The sequence below is a fragment of the Siphateles boraxobius genome, unplaced genomic scaffold (genome assembly GCF_051911475.1).
Source record: "Siphateles boraxobius isolate OS27281-9 unplaced genomic scaffold, OSU_SipBor_1 35, whole genome shotgun sequence".
Taxonomy (NCBI): domain Eukaryota; kingdom Metazoa; phylum Chordata; class Actinopteri; order Cypriniformes; family Leuciscidae; genus Siphateles; species Siphateles boraxobius.
Window position 1 is genome coordinate 8,685,808 of NW_027508975.1, and position 17,751 is coordinate 8,703,558.

The window sequence follows — 17,751 nt, forward strand, 5'->3', positions numbered from 1 at the left end:
GTAGTGATGGGAAGTCCGACTCATTTTTGCGTATCTCTCTTTCAAACGATTTATTTCTATGAACGGTGTCGAAAAACTTATTTGGCGGTTCTTGCGGTTCTTTCTGACATTCAGAAGAGCGGTTATCGCTGTTTATTTAGGGGTCCTTTTTATGTTTTATTAATCAGAGTTTTACTGTAATTTCATGTAACGTTATGCCAGTTCCATTATTGGAGTCCGGATTCAGTTTATATTCTTTTAGAACCTAAATAGGTTATAAATTCGGACTGCTCGGACCGATTTAATCCGATTCGTGAAAGAATTGTTCGTCACGTTTTTTATTGGGTTCAACTGATAAAAATGTTCCGAACAATTCGGCGACGAATCAGGCATCGTTGCAGAATAAACATTAATACGCATTGCATGCAAATGTAGTAACCAAAATAAACTCCGATAGGTTCAATTAAATACATTATATTAAATCTTTGCCTCCTTATTATAAAACTATCATTAAGTTTTTGATTTTCACTGACTCCAACTTTGTCTTTTATGGGTTGTAAGGACTGTAAATTGCATATTTAAAGCATTCAAAATGCTCCCTAAAAATGAGACTGTTTGTGTTTAGATACACGAATTAACCACATGAGCCTGGTAATTCCAGGTATAAAGCATCCGGTTGGCAAAGCAAACACAGCTGTTGTCATCCCAGGGAAGAGGTGGCATTGCTAAAGATGATGCTCCCTTGCTGACATTCCAGACTCCATGGCATTCAAGGACTGTCATATAATCTTCCGAGGTGCATGTTTGTTTTTCTTTCCCTCTCCAGCAATCTAAACATGACAGTAATTCATCTTCTCCCAACATACAGCTAATGATATGTATACAGACTATCCGCACCAGTATCTTCCGTTCAGTTCGTCTGAGATGGGTTTTATTTTCCATTTTATTTCTTTGCCATCTTCATCGTTTGCTTTTATATTGTTTGTAAACGTTAGTTTAATTTTATTAAAGTAATTCTTGTTAATCTGTAATGACTTCCAGTTAGATGTATGCAACTTACAGAAAAATACAGTTTGAGATTTGCAATTCTTACTGCATATTTTATTTTGATGTTTTTGTAAGTCTCCATGACTTACATAAAGCTTGTGAGACTAGATAAATCGATAACCCAAATAAGAAGTAACAAACAATAAAACTTTAATATTCAAGAAACCAAAAATCATGACTTGACATGAACTTGACTTGAAGAACAAAATATCTTGAAAACATCCGATATACAGCAAACAAGGAATTTATATACACTGATGAACTTAACCATTTAACAAGACTAATAAAGAAGAACCAATGATGAAACCAGACTAAATAATAAGAACCGCAAGGATACTTCAAAATAAAACACAAAATTGTCATATCAAAATAAAAAGACATGAACATAGAACATGACATAAAACAAGCTAAAGAACATGTTGAAAATGCTGAAAGGCCTATATGAATGTCCATCTTAATAGGCAGGTAAATAGCAGCCTGTTATGGTCTTCTCCTTATCTTCTCAAACAAGAGGCAAACCAAGGTAACCGGGCCTAACGGTTCAGCTGTTCACCACATTCATCCTAGCCATCAGCACTGCACTATATTTACCAGCTTCCTGGGTTACACAAGCCTGCCAAGGGCTGTGCACAAGCCCTCGACCCCTTCCTCTGTCGTCCGGATAAGCCTGGTTCTCTTGTCACTGCCATAGTAAACACACAAAAAGAATGATGCACGGCCCACCGCTGAGGGAACAAACAAGGGGAGGGTCACATGTGAGAACCGGAGGACAGCAGCCCTCCAGACTATTCTAGGTAACTGGAATGTATACAGCGACCTCATGGCAGACTCTAAACTTGAGACCTCATGTCTTTCTCCATGCCACTTTTGACGGTGTCGTCTTTGAGAAAGAAATTGGGGAGAAATGTATTTGCTTTTATCCTGCTGAACTGTGTCTGATTCACATTGGAACTTAAGAACAAACAGGTGAGTTCAAGAGCTACTTTAAAAATATAAACAAGATGGAATTAATGTACAAATTGCAAATTCTGATATAGGGCATATGCTTTTCCTGAATTGTGCTAGTTTCCTGCTAGTTTAAATGTAGTTCAAATCTAGTTATTTTATGTTACATGTTTGATGAACTAGAGAATTATATTAAAATCCTTATGTATTAAGGTTCTCTTATGGTATTGCTACTCAGCCATTTTCACAACTGATAATTTGTTGTCTATTTTTACGCTGTCTTTTTTTAAATGAGTGCCACTGAAATATGATATGGTATCTTTTTTTCTCTGGGGAATACATTCAGCCTTGTTGTGGTGTCTCAGAATGGTGATTAATAATAAGAAAAAACAATTAGCATCCCAAAATAGACATCAGACCGGCCCATGTGACCTGGAGTGAAATAAAAACAGTAGCTGTCTCTGGGGTGATTAGACGACTTAGTGTTGATAATAGGCCCATGAAATGTCCTGGTCTAAATGGTTAAGCTGTCAAGGGCAAACTTACCGAAGGGATCAGAAACAGCTGGCAAGTGATACAATGGTGTTGATAAACTTAGCTTTGATTGAGAAATGTTTCCAAGGGTTACACGTTAATGCATTAAAATGATTTAAGGGACACTGGAATAGAACATCCAGGGTGATAAAGTAACAGAGAAAGAGAGCTTAAAGGGAGGGAGGATAGGCTGTGTAGTGGGTGGCCATGACAAAAGCAAATGGTAACTTCTTACTCATCGTGACTCAACGGTAATGTTTATTTGCCATTAAACTCTCAATCCTTACCCTTTGCAGCATGGCTAGTACATCAACAGAGATCTTTCCCTTCAAGGACCAAGAGCTCCCTGCTCAACTCCTGTTTCAGTTGAACATACTGAGACAGGAGCAGATGTTTACTGATGTGATCTTGTGCATCGAAGACAGGGAGATCCCGTGCCACAGGAATGTCTTGGTTTCCAGCAGCCCATACTTCCGAGCCATGTTCTGCAGCAACTTTCGGGAGAGCAGCCAGACTAGAGTGGACCTGAAAGGGATCGCATCGGAAGTCATTGAAGGTGTCGTGGATTACATCTATACTGGTACCATCACCATCACCATGGAGCTTGTGCTGCCACTGATGCAGGCGGCCTCCATGCTGCAGTACGGGAGGCTCTTTGAGGCCTGCTCCAACTTCTTACAGGAACAGCTCAATCCGGAAAACTGTCTGAGCATGATCCGGCTATCGGAGATCCTTCACTGTGAAAGCCTCAAGGAAAGAGCCAAAGAGATGGCCGTGCGGTGTTTCTCGGATGTAGCTGCTTCCGAGGACTTCTGCGAACTTTCCCTTCCCGAGCTAATGTGCTACCTGGAGGACGACCGACTGTGCGCGGAGGAGGAGCAGGTTTTTGAGACATTACTTGCATGGATCCACCACGACCCATTCTCCCGTCGAGGAGCCATTCACGACCTCTTCAAGAAGGTCCGGTTGCGGTACATCCATCCGACGTACCTCTTCCAGTTCATCGCCAACGATCCGCTCGTCCAGTCGTCTACACTGTGCACTGAGATCATCGAGTCTGTGCGACGTCTGATGTTTTCCGTAAGCGCCAAATGCACTCGAGAGCTGAAGCCTCTCTGGACCACACCGCGTCGCTACACGTGCCGGGAGACTCTGGTGGTGGTCGGAGGCCGCAAAAACAACGAACAGACGTCTCGGGAAGCACTTCTCTACGACGAAAGGACACAACGTTGGCAGTGGCTCGCTAAACTACCTTTGCGGCTCTATAAGGCGGCTTATGTCTGTATTCACAGCATTCTGTACGTGGTGGGTGGCCTCAGTCTTAGTCTGATATCTGGAGACAGTGCGGTTAGTCCCACAGTGTACACACTTTCATTGAAGACAAACCAGTGGAGGACCGCCGAACCCATGCTGGTGCCAAGGTACGCCCACCAATGCGTCTCCTACCTTCACTTTATCTTCGCTCTTGGAGGAATAGGGCCGAATAAGCAGATCTCCAATGCGGTAGAGCGCTACAACAGCATGTTTAATCAATGGGAGGCCATGGCGCCAATGCCCACAGCAGTCCTACACCCTGCAGTGGCGGCCAACGACCAGAGGATTTATGTGTTTGGAGGCGAGGATGCCTTGCAGAACCCAGTGAGACTAATACAGGTAACAAAAGTAATTCGGGAAAAGATAATCTGTGCTTCGCTCAAGGTGTGATCCCACAAATATCTCTCATCTTTCCAAGGTTTATCACATCTCCCGCAACTTGTGGTCTAGACTGGAAACCAGGACAGTGAAGAACGTCTGCGCACCTGCTGCAGTGATAGAAGACAAGATTTTTATTGTTGGAGGTGAGTAAATATTGTAAGAAAAAAATCTGCACCATTCATATCAGTTTTAGTTATTTATTTAAAAAAGAAGTAATAATGTAAAACACTTTTTGTAAATCTATGTAAAATCTTTGCATTAATTATTGAAAGTTGACAATATTTTTACTTTTATGCCTCCCATTACTCACAACAATATTTAAAGGCCCCCTAGCCATAATTTTGTTTTCCAAAACTTATTTTAAAATAGTTATAAGAAAGTGAATCAAATAATTAGATGTAAAATTAAAATAATTACATTTCTGAATCCCATAAGTTTAAAAGATGTTCTTCGGTGTTCCCACTCTTTAAACAATGAATTTATTTATATTAATCTCCCAGCCGTTCATGATTTACTGGTTAAGAATCAGGGATAGGATTAATAAGAATTAGAAATCTTTTACTCATTTACAATTTCTTCCCAATGTAATATTTCAGAGCTTAGCATAAAAATGCCCATGGAGTTGTAATATTTTAATAATTAAGATGACTTTCCCAGGTATAGAACACACTTTGAAAATTGGGCTACCTCATATATCCAGATTTTTCTATATACAGGTCCTTCTCAAAAAATTTGCATATTGTGATAAAGTTCATTATTTTCCATAATGTGATGATAAAAATTAGACTTTCATATATTTTAGATTCATTGCACACCAACTGAAATATTTCAGGTCTTTTATTGTTTTAATACTGATGATTTTGGCATACAGCTTATGAAAACCCAAAAAATCTGAAAATCTCAAAAAATTTGCATATTTCGACCAATAAAAGAAGTGTTTTTAATACAAAAAAAGTCAACCTTCAAATAATTATGTTCAGTTATGCACTCAATACTTGGTCGGGAATCCTTTTGCAGAAATGACTGCTTCAATGCGGCGTGGCATGGAGGCAATCAGCCTGTGGCACTGCTGAGGTGTTATAGAGGCCCAGGATGCTTCGATAGCGTCCTTAAGCTCATCCAGAGTGTTGGGTCTTGCGTCTCTCAACTTTCTCTTCACAATATCCCACAGATTCTCTATGGGGTTCAGGTCAGGAGAGTTGGCAGGCCAATTGAGCACAGTAATACCATGTCAGTAAACCAGTAAACCATTTACCAGTGGTTTTGGCACTGTGAGCAGGTGCCAGGTCGTGCTGAAAAATGAAATCTTCATCTCCATAAAGCTTTTCAGCAGATGGAAGCATGAAGTGCTCCAAAATCTCCTGATAGCTAGCTGCATTGACCCTGCCCTTGATAAAACACAGTGGACCAACACCAGCAGCTGACATGGCACCCCAAACCATCACTGACTGTGGGTACTTGACACTGGACTTAAGGCATTTTGGCATTTCCTTCTCCCCAGTCTTCCTCCAGACTCTGGCACCTTGATTTCCGAATGACATGCAAAATTTGCTTTGGACCACTGAGCAACAGTCCAGTGCTGCTTCTCTGTAGCCCAGGTCAGGCGCTTCTGCCGCTGTTTCTGGTTCAAAAGTGGCTTGACCTGGGGAATGCGGCACCTGTAGCCCATTTCCTGCACATGCCTGTGCACGGTGGCTCTGGATGTTTCTACTCCAGACTCAGTCCACTGCTTCCGCAGGTCCCCCAAGGTCTGGAATCGGTCCTTCTCCACAATCTTCCTCAGGGTCTGGTCACCTCTTCACATTGTCCAGCGTTTTTTGCCACACTTTTTCCTTCCCACAGACTTCCCACTGACGTGCCTTGATACAGCACTTTGGGAACAGCCTATTTGTTCAGAAATTTCTTTCTGTGTCTTACCCTCTTGGTTGAGGGTGTCAATGATGGCCTTCTGGACAGCAGTCAGGTCGGCAGTCTTACCCATGATTGCGGTTTTGAGTAATGAAACAGGCTGGGAGTTTTTGAAAGCCTCAGGAATCTTTTGCAGGTGTTTAGAGTTAATTAGTTGATTCAGATGATTAGGTTAATAGCTCGTTTAGAGACCCTTTTCATGATATGCTAATTTTTTGAGATAGGAATTTTGGGTTTTCATGAGCTGTATGCCAAAATCATCAGTATTAAAACAATAAAAGACCTGAAATATTTCAGTTTGTGTGCAATGAATCTAAATTATATGAAAGTTTAATTTGTATCATTAGATTATGGAAAATAATGAACTTTATCACAATATGCTAATTTTTTGAGAAGGACCTGTACACTTGGAACAATGGTTCTTCAAAGAAAAACGTATATTGAAGTTAAAATAAGAAATATCTTGTTTTTTAATAATTTTAAATGATCTTGAGGCCCACTAGAACCACTGATTTAGTTGAATAATTGAACAATGAAAGGCAAAACGTAATTTTAACATTTTGTCAAAATAAAGACATTTTTACCGTACAAATCTAAATGGAATTAACAAATAGTCATAAAAACTTTTTAATATAGAACATTAAAATACATTCACAGGTCACTATTATACAATGACAAAATTGATTATTCAGAGCATAATTCAATGAATAGAGCAACATTCAATAAATGTTGAGATGAAATCAGTCAAGAGGAAAATTATTGGCCCTTCCTATAGGATCATACAATATCCCAACCATGAAACATCTGTTGAGTTGATGCATTAATTAAACTGCTGTGTTTTGACAATCTTTTTTAGGATACACAAGTAGAGTGATTGCCTACGACACGAAAGCTAATAAATTTGTGAAGTGTGCAAACATGAAAGAGAGGAGGATGCACCATGCGGCCACAGTCATCAATAACAAACTCTACGTGACCGGAGGACGCTACCTCAACACTCATGATGTCATCGAGGACTCCGACTGCTTTGAGTGCTATGACCCTAAAACAGACGTGTGGACTCCTAAAGGATCTTTACCGTACAAACTGTTTGATCACGGTTCACTATCGCTTATCTGCGTCTCCAACCGCCCCAACCCACCATGATTGCTCAGGGGGTGCAACATCTCTGCTTGGGCGTCCCGTTCGCTACCCTGCTCATTAAGGGAAATGAAAAATATGGGGCCACAGCTGAGACTAGAAACCATCTGAGGAAGGTTGCATTGGTTTGTGGGTTGAGTATATCTCAGCTGTGGCTTTGATGGTATGCTGCTGGTGCTCGCCAGCATCTGTGCTGTCTTAATCAAAAGAGATTTGAGCTGGCAATTGCAAGTGTCACAGTGGACCTCAGGGAGTGAGCCCAGGACCTCAGAGCAAAATGGCAGACTTACGCAATGCACAGCTGTCCCTGAAGAACTGCGACCCAAAAATCTTCAGACAGATGTTTCTCATCAGCCAAATTTTAGTCAATAGTGCCTTGTTAGCCTGAATTTAATTAGAATCCAGGAGATGTGACAATCTTTTTAGCAAGTGTAAAATCTGCAAGCATAAGGACATGAGTATGTGATGGAGTAATTGGTGAGGTGAAGAGAACATTCCCTCAGAGTGTGTGGTCAGTTCTGTGTAATTAATAAAGGCTCAAAACAAACCCAATGGATCATGAGATGCTTGATGTACACTAAAAGTATGTGGACTGGTTCTAATGAACAGAGTTTACTATTTCTGCTACACACATTACTAAGGGATGCATAAAATCAAGCATACAACAGGGTCATGCATTTCAAATCAACCAAATTTGATTTTGTTTATATTTATTCTTTTAAAAAGATAAAATAAATTGCAATGAAAGCCAAATATTAAATGTCATGGATGAATATTTACGAGGTAATCCACTATTTATGCAAAAACACAAGTGCTTTTCCCCATTTTGAACTGTCACCGTTGGCATATAATTCATCAAACATTGCTAAAGTCAACAGATTTTACTAAAAGACCTACTAATCTCAGTGTAAAAATAAAAATGAAATACTTCTTAATTAATGTATTTCTTTCCCCAGACAAAAAAAAAAAAAAAAAAGGAAGATCAAAACCTCTGGTTGATTTGACATAGAATGACCCAGCAAACATTTATAGTATGGGGCCCTTTTCTGTTCCAGTAGGACAATGGACCCCTTTCTGTTAGTAACTCGGAAGTTAATAATAAGGTAAACTTCAATATAAATACTGTATAAATTTTGCATTCCCATTTGCTCCAACAGCAAAACAATCAACTTTTTGACTCCAAGGTCCCTCTTTATCCGAGACAGTATTTGAAGACACTCCTGTCAACTAAATGAAAAAATATGTCAGTTTAATGTTGTACATCTTATTATTATTATTATTTTTACATTTTAATAAAGATTAAGTTGATGTAACTAAATATAAATATTTTTTAAACTTGTAAGTTTGCACTAGAGACACTTTTATTATAAACTGAAAATAAAAATAAAAAACTAACAAGATTTACTGTGTCAATTATTGTGGGAATGCAGATACGGTAAGCCATGCGATCCAATTACATGCATCATGAATTAACATATTAAATTAATTTAATATGAATAATAAATCCATTAAACATTACTTTAAAATATTTTGTTTCTCGATTTAGGCCTAATTACATTTTCTTCTTATGACAAAAGGGTCTACATGTACAAAATTTGCAGAAGGGATAATTCCCGCAGCACTATATAGATTATTATATATGTGTGTGTGGCCTGGTAAACCCTTTATGGGGACATTATTTACGCATTATGGGGACAAAATGCCCCTAGAAAGATGGTAATATCAGAAGAGAAAGATGGTAATATCAGAAATCCTTGCCCAGCTTATTGATGTTTTTTGAAAATGTAAACATGCAGAAAGTTTTCTGTGATGGGGAGAGTTAGGGTATACACAAGGGGGCAGAATATACAGTTTGTACAGTATAAACATCAAGTTTATGGAAAGTCCCCATTAAACATGAAAACACAACGTGTGTGTGTGTGTGTGTGTGTGTGTGTGTGTGTGTGTGTGTGTGTGTGTGTGTGTGTGTGTGTGTGTATGTGTGTGTGTGTGTGTGTGTGTGTGTGTGTGCGCGTGTGTGTGTGCGCGTGTGCGTGTGTGTGTGTGTGTGTGTGTGTGTGTGTGTGTGTGTGTGTGTGTGTGTGTGTGTGTGTGTGTGTGTGTGTGTGTGTGTGTGTGCGCGTGTGTGTGTGCGCGTGTGCGTGTGTGTGTGTGTGTGTGTGTGTGTGTGTGTGTGTGTGTGTGTGTTTGTGTGTGTGTGTGGTGTTCAGGTTTACACATTCTTTTGGCCAAGTTTATTTCCCCCTTGGGTCAAAATAGCTTTGATTTTAAGAAATGAAATTATGACTTTTGATAGAACAGGAAGAGCTTGGCTGCTAGTAATGATTCGTGTTTGCTGCATGTTGGTATCAAAACCCTAGCTGTGCCTTGCCAACAGTTGGAAGACGTTCTCTTATTATTATTAAATAAAAGATGTGGGCATGAAGAGCCCTGACATCTTTGAAGACACAAAGGACCAATGGATAGAGGTTCAAAAAAAGATGTAATGCGCTTGGAGGCCGTCTTTTGACCAGTACCTTTGATGAAATTAGGTAAGAAATATCTGTTTGAACTGAACTAGTGAATGAAAGAAATGTTTAAGGATTTCTAGTCTATTCATTCCTAAAAACGATCGATTCAGCCTAGTTTTCACTGCACTTTGTCATTTACGGTACACAACTACACACTGAGCATAACAAAGGGGTCTGACCGCGGGAGGGTCAGCGTAACCGGAAGCACAGCTGGTCTCGCGCAAAACTAACACTTTAGCCCCGAGCTTACATAGAAAGTAGTACACACACCTCAAGCGTACATAGCCCTTGACAACTGTTGTCGTGACTCGTGGTAACAACCAATCAGACCGCCGGACAGGCTTGTTTTGCCACTGTCATCTCAGTTTACTCTTCACTCTCTTTCAGCTGAACCTCGGTGGGAATGTGTTTGAGTCGGAATTAACTATTCAGGCCTTAAGCTGAAGTCTTAAGAAGCTATAGCTACAAATAGCCTAAAGTAAAACATTGAGACAGCTTGTTTTTACCATTCTGTTACTCAAATTACAGAAAATAACTCATATTGAGGCATATAGGCCTATGTGTTTCTCAAATACATTTTTCTTTTAATTTACATTTCCCCTAACAACCACCATATTTTTCTGCTCCCAAACTGCTTGAAGGGATAGTTCACCCAAAAAAATAAAAAAAAATAATAATCTGTAATTTACTCACCCTCAAGTTGTTCCAAACCTGTACCGTTATGAGTTTCTTTCTTCTGATATAGGCTAACGTTATGTTGAAGAATGTTGGTTATCAAACAGTTGACGTAGCCATGGACTTCAATGGTATTTTTTTCCAACTGTTGAAGTCAATGGCTACCGTCAACTGTTTGATTGCCAACATTCTTTAAAATATCCACTTTTATGTTCAACACAAGACAGATACTCAGACAGGTTTGGAACAACTTGAGGATGACAACATTTTGGGGTGAACTATCCCTTTAAGAAATGTAAAATATGCCAGAAGTCAGTTGTTGAAAGTGATGTTTTTCTGCCCTCTAGTGGAGAATTTCTATGATGTCTCTCCGTTACTAGTTTGTTATGCATCCACAGCTATTTGGATAGTCAAATGTCAAAATCATAAGGAGGAAACATCCTAAATGACTCTAGAAACCCTACAGTTTATCCATAAGTTTGTCATTAGTTTAAAAAAAAAAAAAAATAGCTTAAAAAGACCAATATTTAGGTAACAATATGTGAAAAAGTTTGCATTATCTTGAGGCTCGAGTACATTTCATATTGGATCTCATTTAAACTGGCAGCATCATTAAATACATCCTTACTGATTATATTGTTTTTCTTTATTAGGGTTCCATAGAGGTATGTGATTACGGTTTTAATACATCCTAGTGATGTTATCTCTCATATGAGTATTATTCCTTGACATATTCAGTCTGATGATGAATGTTATAATATCAAATGCAATTTAAAATGATCAAATTTCAAATGCTTTATTTATTGGCAATTCTGTTTCTTAACCTAAAAAAAATCATAGATTTCATCATGCACACAAATCATTCTTTAGCTTAGAGGAAGGCAGTACAGTATTTTTGCACAAAACAGAAGAACAAGTCAACAGGCCCGTATAACATTGCAGTGCGTGTGTATTTATAAGTGTGCACGTGTTTTATTAAGTAAGGAAAAACTGAGCAAATCTTTCCAAAAACCCTGACATGACTTAAGTACCTTCATATTACGAGATGTTAAAGACTCCTAGGGTCTTTCATTGCACAAAATGGGTAATTAATAATATAATATAACATAATTTACAAAATTTTAAGACATCAAAATAAACATGGTTGAAATATTACAAAATATATTTAGAAGTTGAGTGAACATGAAAAGAAAAGCAAAATTTGACACTTAAAAATAAAATTAATTATTAATAATATAAATCATATAACTTTATACCAATAGAGTCTATTTTAATAGATCAGTGAATCAGATGAGATTCAGATATACAGCATGTACATAAACAACATATCCTACAAAAGTCACTTCCTATTTAAAAGAGAGAGTTGTTTTCCCCCTTCGGGCCGTCACTGTCTCCGGTAAATGTTATTGACTATGTACATCAGGTCCAAGACACATATTGCTCAGATTGTGGAGATTTGTTTGGCACAGCCGATCACTCCTTTAAGAAACACTACAGCTTTTAGCATCCGCTCTAAAAAAAACACATCTTTACCCTCGTCTTTGACTAAAAGCTCAAAAACACTGCCATCAGACAGGAAAAATATATATCTGTAAGTACTTTCTGTAATTATCTAAAACGCCATTCATTTGGACCGTGTCACTATTACAGCAGCGATTTTAACGAACAATAAGAAAAACATTTGGTAAGACTTGATCTTGAATTGTTGTGGAGGCTGATTCATCAACAGTCTCTTGGTCGACTAGTTCTTCCTGAAAGGGGAAAATTAGTCCGTTTGGATGCCTATTTACATCTATAACGTTTAGGCTGATTATTCAGCTACTATTTACATACGATTGAACCACATTTCTTTACTATTATTGTAAAATGTACATTCAGGCCTTGGTTCTTTCAGTAATCAAAGCAGCCTTGCGGTTTCTTTTTCACACTGTCATTTTCATTTCATTCCGTGTTAATTCAGAATCATCTGTTTTTGAGAAAAGCTGGTCAAAATAAGTTTAAAGTGTGTTAAACTACATTCCAAAGCTCCAATCACAGAATCAAACCATTTCCTGAGAAGGCTGGTGCTTAAGGACTCATGCTGGAAGAGGGACGGCTTTATTCCTTCACCTCTGGCACTTTTTAAATGGAAAAGAAGAGGTATCGAAGGTACGTTACAAAGCTAATAAAAGTGGCCGTACTGTCATACGTAACAAAAACACCTTTTACATAGCAAGGCCATTTCTGTCTGGCACGTTCACAACAGGTGAGAACAGTATAAACAGGAGCGTTTTAATAGGAAGGACCACACCGTGAAAGTTCCAAGCACTTGGGATCCTAAACCTCTTTGATAGTCCGTTCAGAAGGTTTGAAGTTGGAAGAACTGGTGTTGGACATGTAGACTGAATGGGTCCTGCGGTGCAGACGGGCACGTTTGGTGGTCAGGTTACGCCTGCTGTTGCTGATGATGTCGTTGATGAACTTCTTGCAGTCCACGCAGACCTCCATGGTGCTCCAGTCTTCTGTGAACTGCGCGGGAAGCTCCAGCTCGTCTTTGGAGGACGAGCGCTCACCGTGCTTTGATGATCTGAGAGGGATCGTGACAGGAAATACTCTTACTGGAAGCCCTTACTGTGGTACAGATGATACTCATAATTTCTGAAACTCACCTGGACATGGAACGCTGAAGGCTGTGGCGCTTGTGGCTGGATGCGGAGGAGGTCTTCTCTGCCGGGGCTGATGCTCCAGACTCCTTTTTGGGCAGAATGCTGGGGCCCAGAGAGGAGATGGGCAGGCTGGCATGGGGCTTGGAGGGCAACTTCATCTGAGATGAGAGGATGTGAGGTCATTAGCAAATTGAAAAATGCACACAACCGTTCAAATGTTTGAGGTCAGTCAGATTAAAACCTTTAATCAGCAAGGATGCAAACAAATTGACCAAAAGTAACAGTAAAACATTGATAATGTTACAACTATTTATATTTACAATAAATAATGTTCTTTATATTTTTTTATTTAAAAAAAATGTATCAGTTTTCAAGTAACTGATAATAATCAGTGATGACTGATAATAATAATAATAATAATAATGTTTCTTAAGCACTAAATTAGCATATTAACGATTGATTTATTTCCAAAGGATCATGTGACACAGAAAACTAGAGTAATGGCTGCTGAAAATTCAGCTTTGCCATCACAGGAATAAATTGCATTTTAAAATATATTTATATAGAAAACAGTTATATTATTTTGAATTATAGTAATATGGCACAATATTAGTGTTTTTTGATCAAATAAATGCAGCCAATTTTAACATAAGAGACTTCTTTTAAAAACATTAAAAATGACATATGTCCTTTTTCCAAAGGCTTGATTTTGTTTTTGGGGTCAACAAGAATTTTCATGCTAGACTGTTCAAAATACACATTATTTTTCACATGTTTTACATTATTGCAGCACCTCTCTTCTTAGTAACGTGGTTTAGTTCCAGTCTCTATGAATAATAGTCTTCCAATAACAAGCACACTGTTCTCTGATTGGTTAGTGTGTTGTGATTGGTCAACCGCTTCAGCACATTCCTATCCCCTTTTGTTTTTTTTGTTTTTTTTGCATATGGGTTGGATATGAATATTTTAAAAAGAGGAATAATGTGATGTTCATTCCTGGGAATGGAGGCGTTTCAGGGAGTTCAGAAACAGTGATCACTGATAAAGAGAATAACTCCATTTGGAGTGAACTTCATGCTTTGTTACTTTGCAGACATTTTTCATGCTCAAACAGCAACATTACACACTAAAGTAATAAAAACCACAATAGGTCCTCTTTAAACACACACACACATATATATATATATATTAATGCAAAAGTAGCAATGAGTTAAAGATGTTACATTTACCTTCTTACAACACTGTGAACAAACAGGCCTGTGAGAGTAAAAGGAGAAGAAATATGATTCCACTGCACATCGCTACTTTGTTGTCATTATTTAAATTTCTGAATGAAAAGCTCCACCCACCTCTTACAGAACTGGCAGGTGTAGGACCAGGTGAAGAGCGAGAACTTCTTCGTCCGACACGAGAAGCAAAGCTAACGGAATAAATTGCACAATTAAACACTTACTGTAGTGAGCTGCCAGTATTTTAAGCATCATAGAGTAGGTGTGCTCCAGAAAAAAGAAGAGTATTACAGTAAAGCTTGGGCTGGACATTTACAGTGGGCAGTGAATGTACAAGAGTAGAGAAAATGTACCTTTCCTTTCTTCAGCGCATTATAAACCTCTTTATACTGTTGGAACTTCTCCAGCTCTGCTTTAACAAGAACCTGTCTGATATGCATCACCTCCTCGACGGTCAAAGTCAGGCACTCGACAGGGTAGCAGAACTCCTCCTGAAACAAACACATCACTTTCACAAACATGCCGAAGGATACGTTGCATATTTAAACATGCCATGCTGTCACACCCAAGAATTAGGGATGGAAAAACTATTACATGCTAAACCATGACTCTGCAGGGTTTCACCCTCTGCCAAACACGACACGAAACAAAACCCACAACACAATGGAGATGGCGGCAAAAGCAACGTTAAGGAATGTTAAACACTATATTCATGTTCCTTTGCAAGATTCACCTCTATAGGTCAAGCCTTGTATGCAAAATTTGCATATGAAGATGAGTGGAAATCTTCATTCTCTGTGCTAAAAAAAATGCACGGCGCCCCAGGACTAGTCCTTACCCAATTTAATAAGAAAGCCAATAGACATCTTTAATACCCATATTCTATCACCTTAACTACCACTCGACAAGACAAATCACTACAAAATAGACGGATATTGGCTTTTATGCCCCTTGTCACCCAGTGTTGGTGTAGTATCATCAATATGTAGTTTAATAGGACGTACCACACGACCGCTGCCTAATGCGTGAGCCTGACCAAAGGAAACAACATGGCTATTATTTGATATTTGTTGAAAACCGACTAGAGTATAGTTACATGTACAAAAACAAAAAGTGTCACTGATAATCCCTAAATGTTATAAAACAAGTTAATGTTAAATAAAAGTAAATGAAAGTACATTTTAAATGGGCAGAAAGTAACTAAGCCAGTATAAGAAAGAAAGCAAAGATAACCCTATTTTAAAAGCACACTGTTAAATTGTTTATAAATTTAGTGCTGTCAAATCGATTAATTGCGATTAATATTGCATCTAACATAAAAGTTTGTTTATATAATATATATGTGTGTGTGTGTATATATATATATATGCGCGTGTGTGTGTGTGTATAAACACTGACATGCATGTATAAATATATGTGTGAGTGTGTATATACAGTATAGACGCGGGCGCACAGAGACATACGTATATATAAATACACACACACACATACATTATGTAACAAACTTATGTGAGATGTGATGAATCGCGATTAACCGATTTGACAGCACTAAGTATAATATAATATAATTATTATTATTTTGCAAATATTGCTGGCTATGTCTATATTATCCCTTACTTCACCTTTTTATTTAAATCTTAATTATAACATCAAAATCTAACACTCTTTGAATGATGCACATAACTTCAGCATTATTCAAAAGGAGGAAGTTCGTTAAGCAATGTTGTCTTCCATTATGATCATAAAATCATCTTGATGACGGGTAACTGAAGTGATTTTAGTCTCGGCCCATTTCCTTCTGCAGTTTCCCCTACTGGCCATGCAACATTGTGCAACATGCACACATGAAGCAACAGCCCAGCTGAAAGACTATAAAGCGATCTCACTGCAGATGAAATAGTGATGAAATGACTCCTCCAACATAATGCAACATAATCTGTGAGTATGAGAATGTGGAAGATGTGTGCTTTACCTTGTTGTCCGGAGACAGCTTCAGTGTAAGGCAGGAAAGGAAAGTAGAGCAGTTACAGCTCTCTATCTAGTATACTGCAATAAAACTACAGTATCACTCACTATCTAGAATGGTTTATGAATCATTTTCATGTAAAACGTCTGTGATTGTCATATTTACAACCGTTCAAAGTCCTCAGAGGTTTCGCAATCAGCACTGATCAGTTACAGTCCTTTTAGGCAGGACCTAACACAGTCAGCATGGCTAAATCTGAAGCAGTCAATTTTTCATAAAGTAAGCTTCATGTAGTAAATCTATCAAGGCAGATAGATTATATGATGCACTAACGTTCAATGTTTGTTTAGGGTACTTTTTTTTTGAAAGACGACTTACATTTGATCAAAAATACAATAAAAAAGTAGTATTGTGAAATATTTTTACAATCATTTTATTATATCTTTAAAAACAATAATCTTACTGACCCCAAAATGTTGAACGATAGTGCAAGACTTTATTCATTGAAAATCCTTCCCTTTTGGCACGTGTATCGTCAGCGTAGCTGCTTTCAATGTGTGAATGAGAATGAGACGAGAAACTAGAGAAGTCCCAGTCCGTTCCCCTAACAATACATCCAAGCCCCCTAAGCAGCTGTATGGCACAGAGTAGCCTTTAATTGGTCTTCTGAATTGAAAATGAAAGCACTCCTCTAAACTCCTTTAAAGTTCTCCTTTAACTCTCTCTCTCTCCACTCTCAAGGTGATGATACACAGGGCAACTTTTTGAGCAATGTTGCTGGGCAATCTTGCCGAGCGATTGTTGCTTGGGCACTTTCCCATTGAAAATGGGCAATACATTTCTATCTAGATAATTTAGATTGGTCGTGGGCCCTGTGTCTCACCTGGTTGCCCGTTGACGGCAACATTGCCCAGCAACATTGCTCAAAAAGTTGCCATGTGTATCATCACCTTCAGGGCCTGCAATGCTACGGCACTGGACAGACTCCTGATTATTCTCATTTACTGTCCTGGGATCCACTCAACAAGGAAAACAACTTTGTAGGCAGGAACATGTCAAAAGCATGGAGCTAAAGAAAGGTTTTGTTGCAGTTACCAGAGATTTGGAGTTCTGGCGAGACGGAGGCAGGAAAGACCGTACGTTGGTGGGAGCTTCCTTCTCTATGGAGTGCCTCCTCTGTGGAGCGAAGCGTTTGTCAGGTTGAGGAGTGGAAGATATGGGCAGGAACTTTGGGGGAACTGGGAAGACAAAATGGAGTGCAAAATTTCAGTTGAAAAAGAACCATAGAGTCAATGACATGTATTTGTTGGACTGCAAATACAAAGTTCTGTATATTTCAGTATCTTACTCTTTTTGCCCATGACGGACTCTGGAGATGTGTCCTCAACCAGTGAGGTGGATATGCTGGAGCTGCTGTCGGATTTTCGAGTGTTTTGGTCCTCCTGGATTAAGAAAAATAGGCTAATGCAATTGACTCC

At 38.6% G+C, this 17,751-nt stretch overlaps 2 protein-coding genes across 10 annotated transcripts in view; one reads left to right on the forward strand and one right to left on the reverse strand.

Annotated features, from left to right (window-relative positions):
- Positions 1-52: 52 nt before the first annotated feature.
- On the forward strand, positions 53-7,795 carry klhl38a (kelch-like family member 38a). Of its 2 annotated transcripts, none has more exons than XM_077196232.1 (4): positions 53-1,992; positions 2,802-4,158; positions 4,238-4,343; positions 6,965-7,795. In XM_077196232.1, the coding sequence occupies exons 2-4, from the start codon at positions 2,803-2,805 to the stop codon at positions 7,252-7,254; spliced, it is 1,752 nt and encodes a 583-aa protein (XP_077052347.1). In that variant the 5' UTR covers positions 53-1,992; position 2,802; the 3' UTR covers positions 7,255-7,795. The 2 variants fall into 2 exon arrangements, with proteins under 2 accessions (XP_077052347.1, XP_077052349.1); XM_077196234.1 differs by having other exon boundaries at positions 1,703-1,820.
- A 3,418-nt stretch (positions 7,796-11,213) lies between these two features.
- Positions 11,214-17,751, reverse strand: part of spire1a (spire-type actin nucleation factor 1a) — a 49,025-nt gene continuing 42,487 nt past the window's right edge. For 3 of the 8 annotated variants that reach the window (XM_077196228.1, XM_077196230.1, XM_077196226.1), the window contains 7 exons: positions 17,622-17,715; positions 17,369-17,511; positions 14,661-14,798; positions 14,428-14,498; positions 14,308-14,335; positions 13,082-13,236; positions 11,214-12,999 (listed from right to left, as the gene is read on the reverse strand). In XM_077196228.1, coding sequence (XP_077052343.1) covers positions 12,750-12,999; positions 13,082-13,236; positions 14,308-14,335; positions 14,428-14,498; positions 14,661-14,798; positions 17,369-17,511; positions 17,622-17,715 — 879 coding nt within the window. In that variant the 3' untranslated portion in view covers positions 11,214-12,749. Of the gene's footprint in view, positions 13,000-13,081; positions 13,237-14,307; positions 14,336-14,427; positions 14,499-14,660; positions 14,799-15,311; positions 15,339-16,279; positions 16,298-17,368; positions 17,512-17,621; positions 17,716-17,751 lie in introns of all 8 variants that reach the window. The other 5 variants (XM_077196225.1, XM_077196223.1, XM_077196224.1 and 2 more) reach the window with 3 other exon arrangements.

What these genes read in the sequence shown, in the direction of transcription:
- klhl38a (XM_077196232.1), top strand. Translation starts at nt 2,803, where the DNA reads ATGGCTAGTACATCAACAGAGATCTTTCCCTTCAAGGACCAAGAGCTC. An exon ending in ACCCAGTGAGACTAATACAG is followed by an intron (nt 4,159 to 4,237) that starts GTAACAAAAGTA and finishes CATCTTTCCAAG; the next exon opens with GTTTATCACATCTCCCGCAA. An exon ending in CAAGATTTTTATTGTTGGAG is followed by an intron (nt 4,344 to 6,964) that starts GTGAGTAAATAT and finishes AATCTTTTTTAG; the next exon opens with GATACACAAGTAGAGTGATT.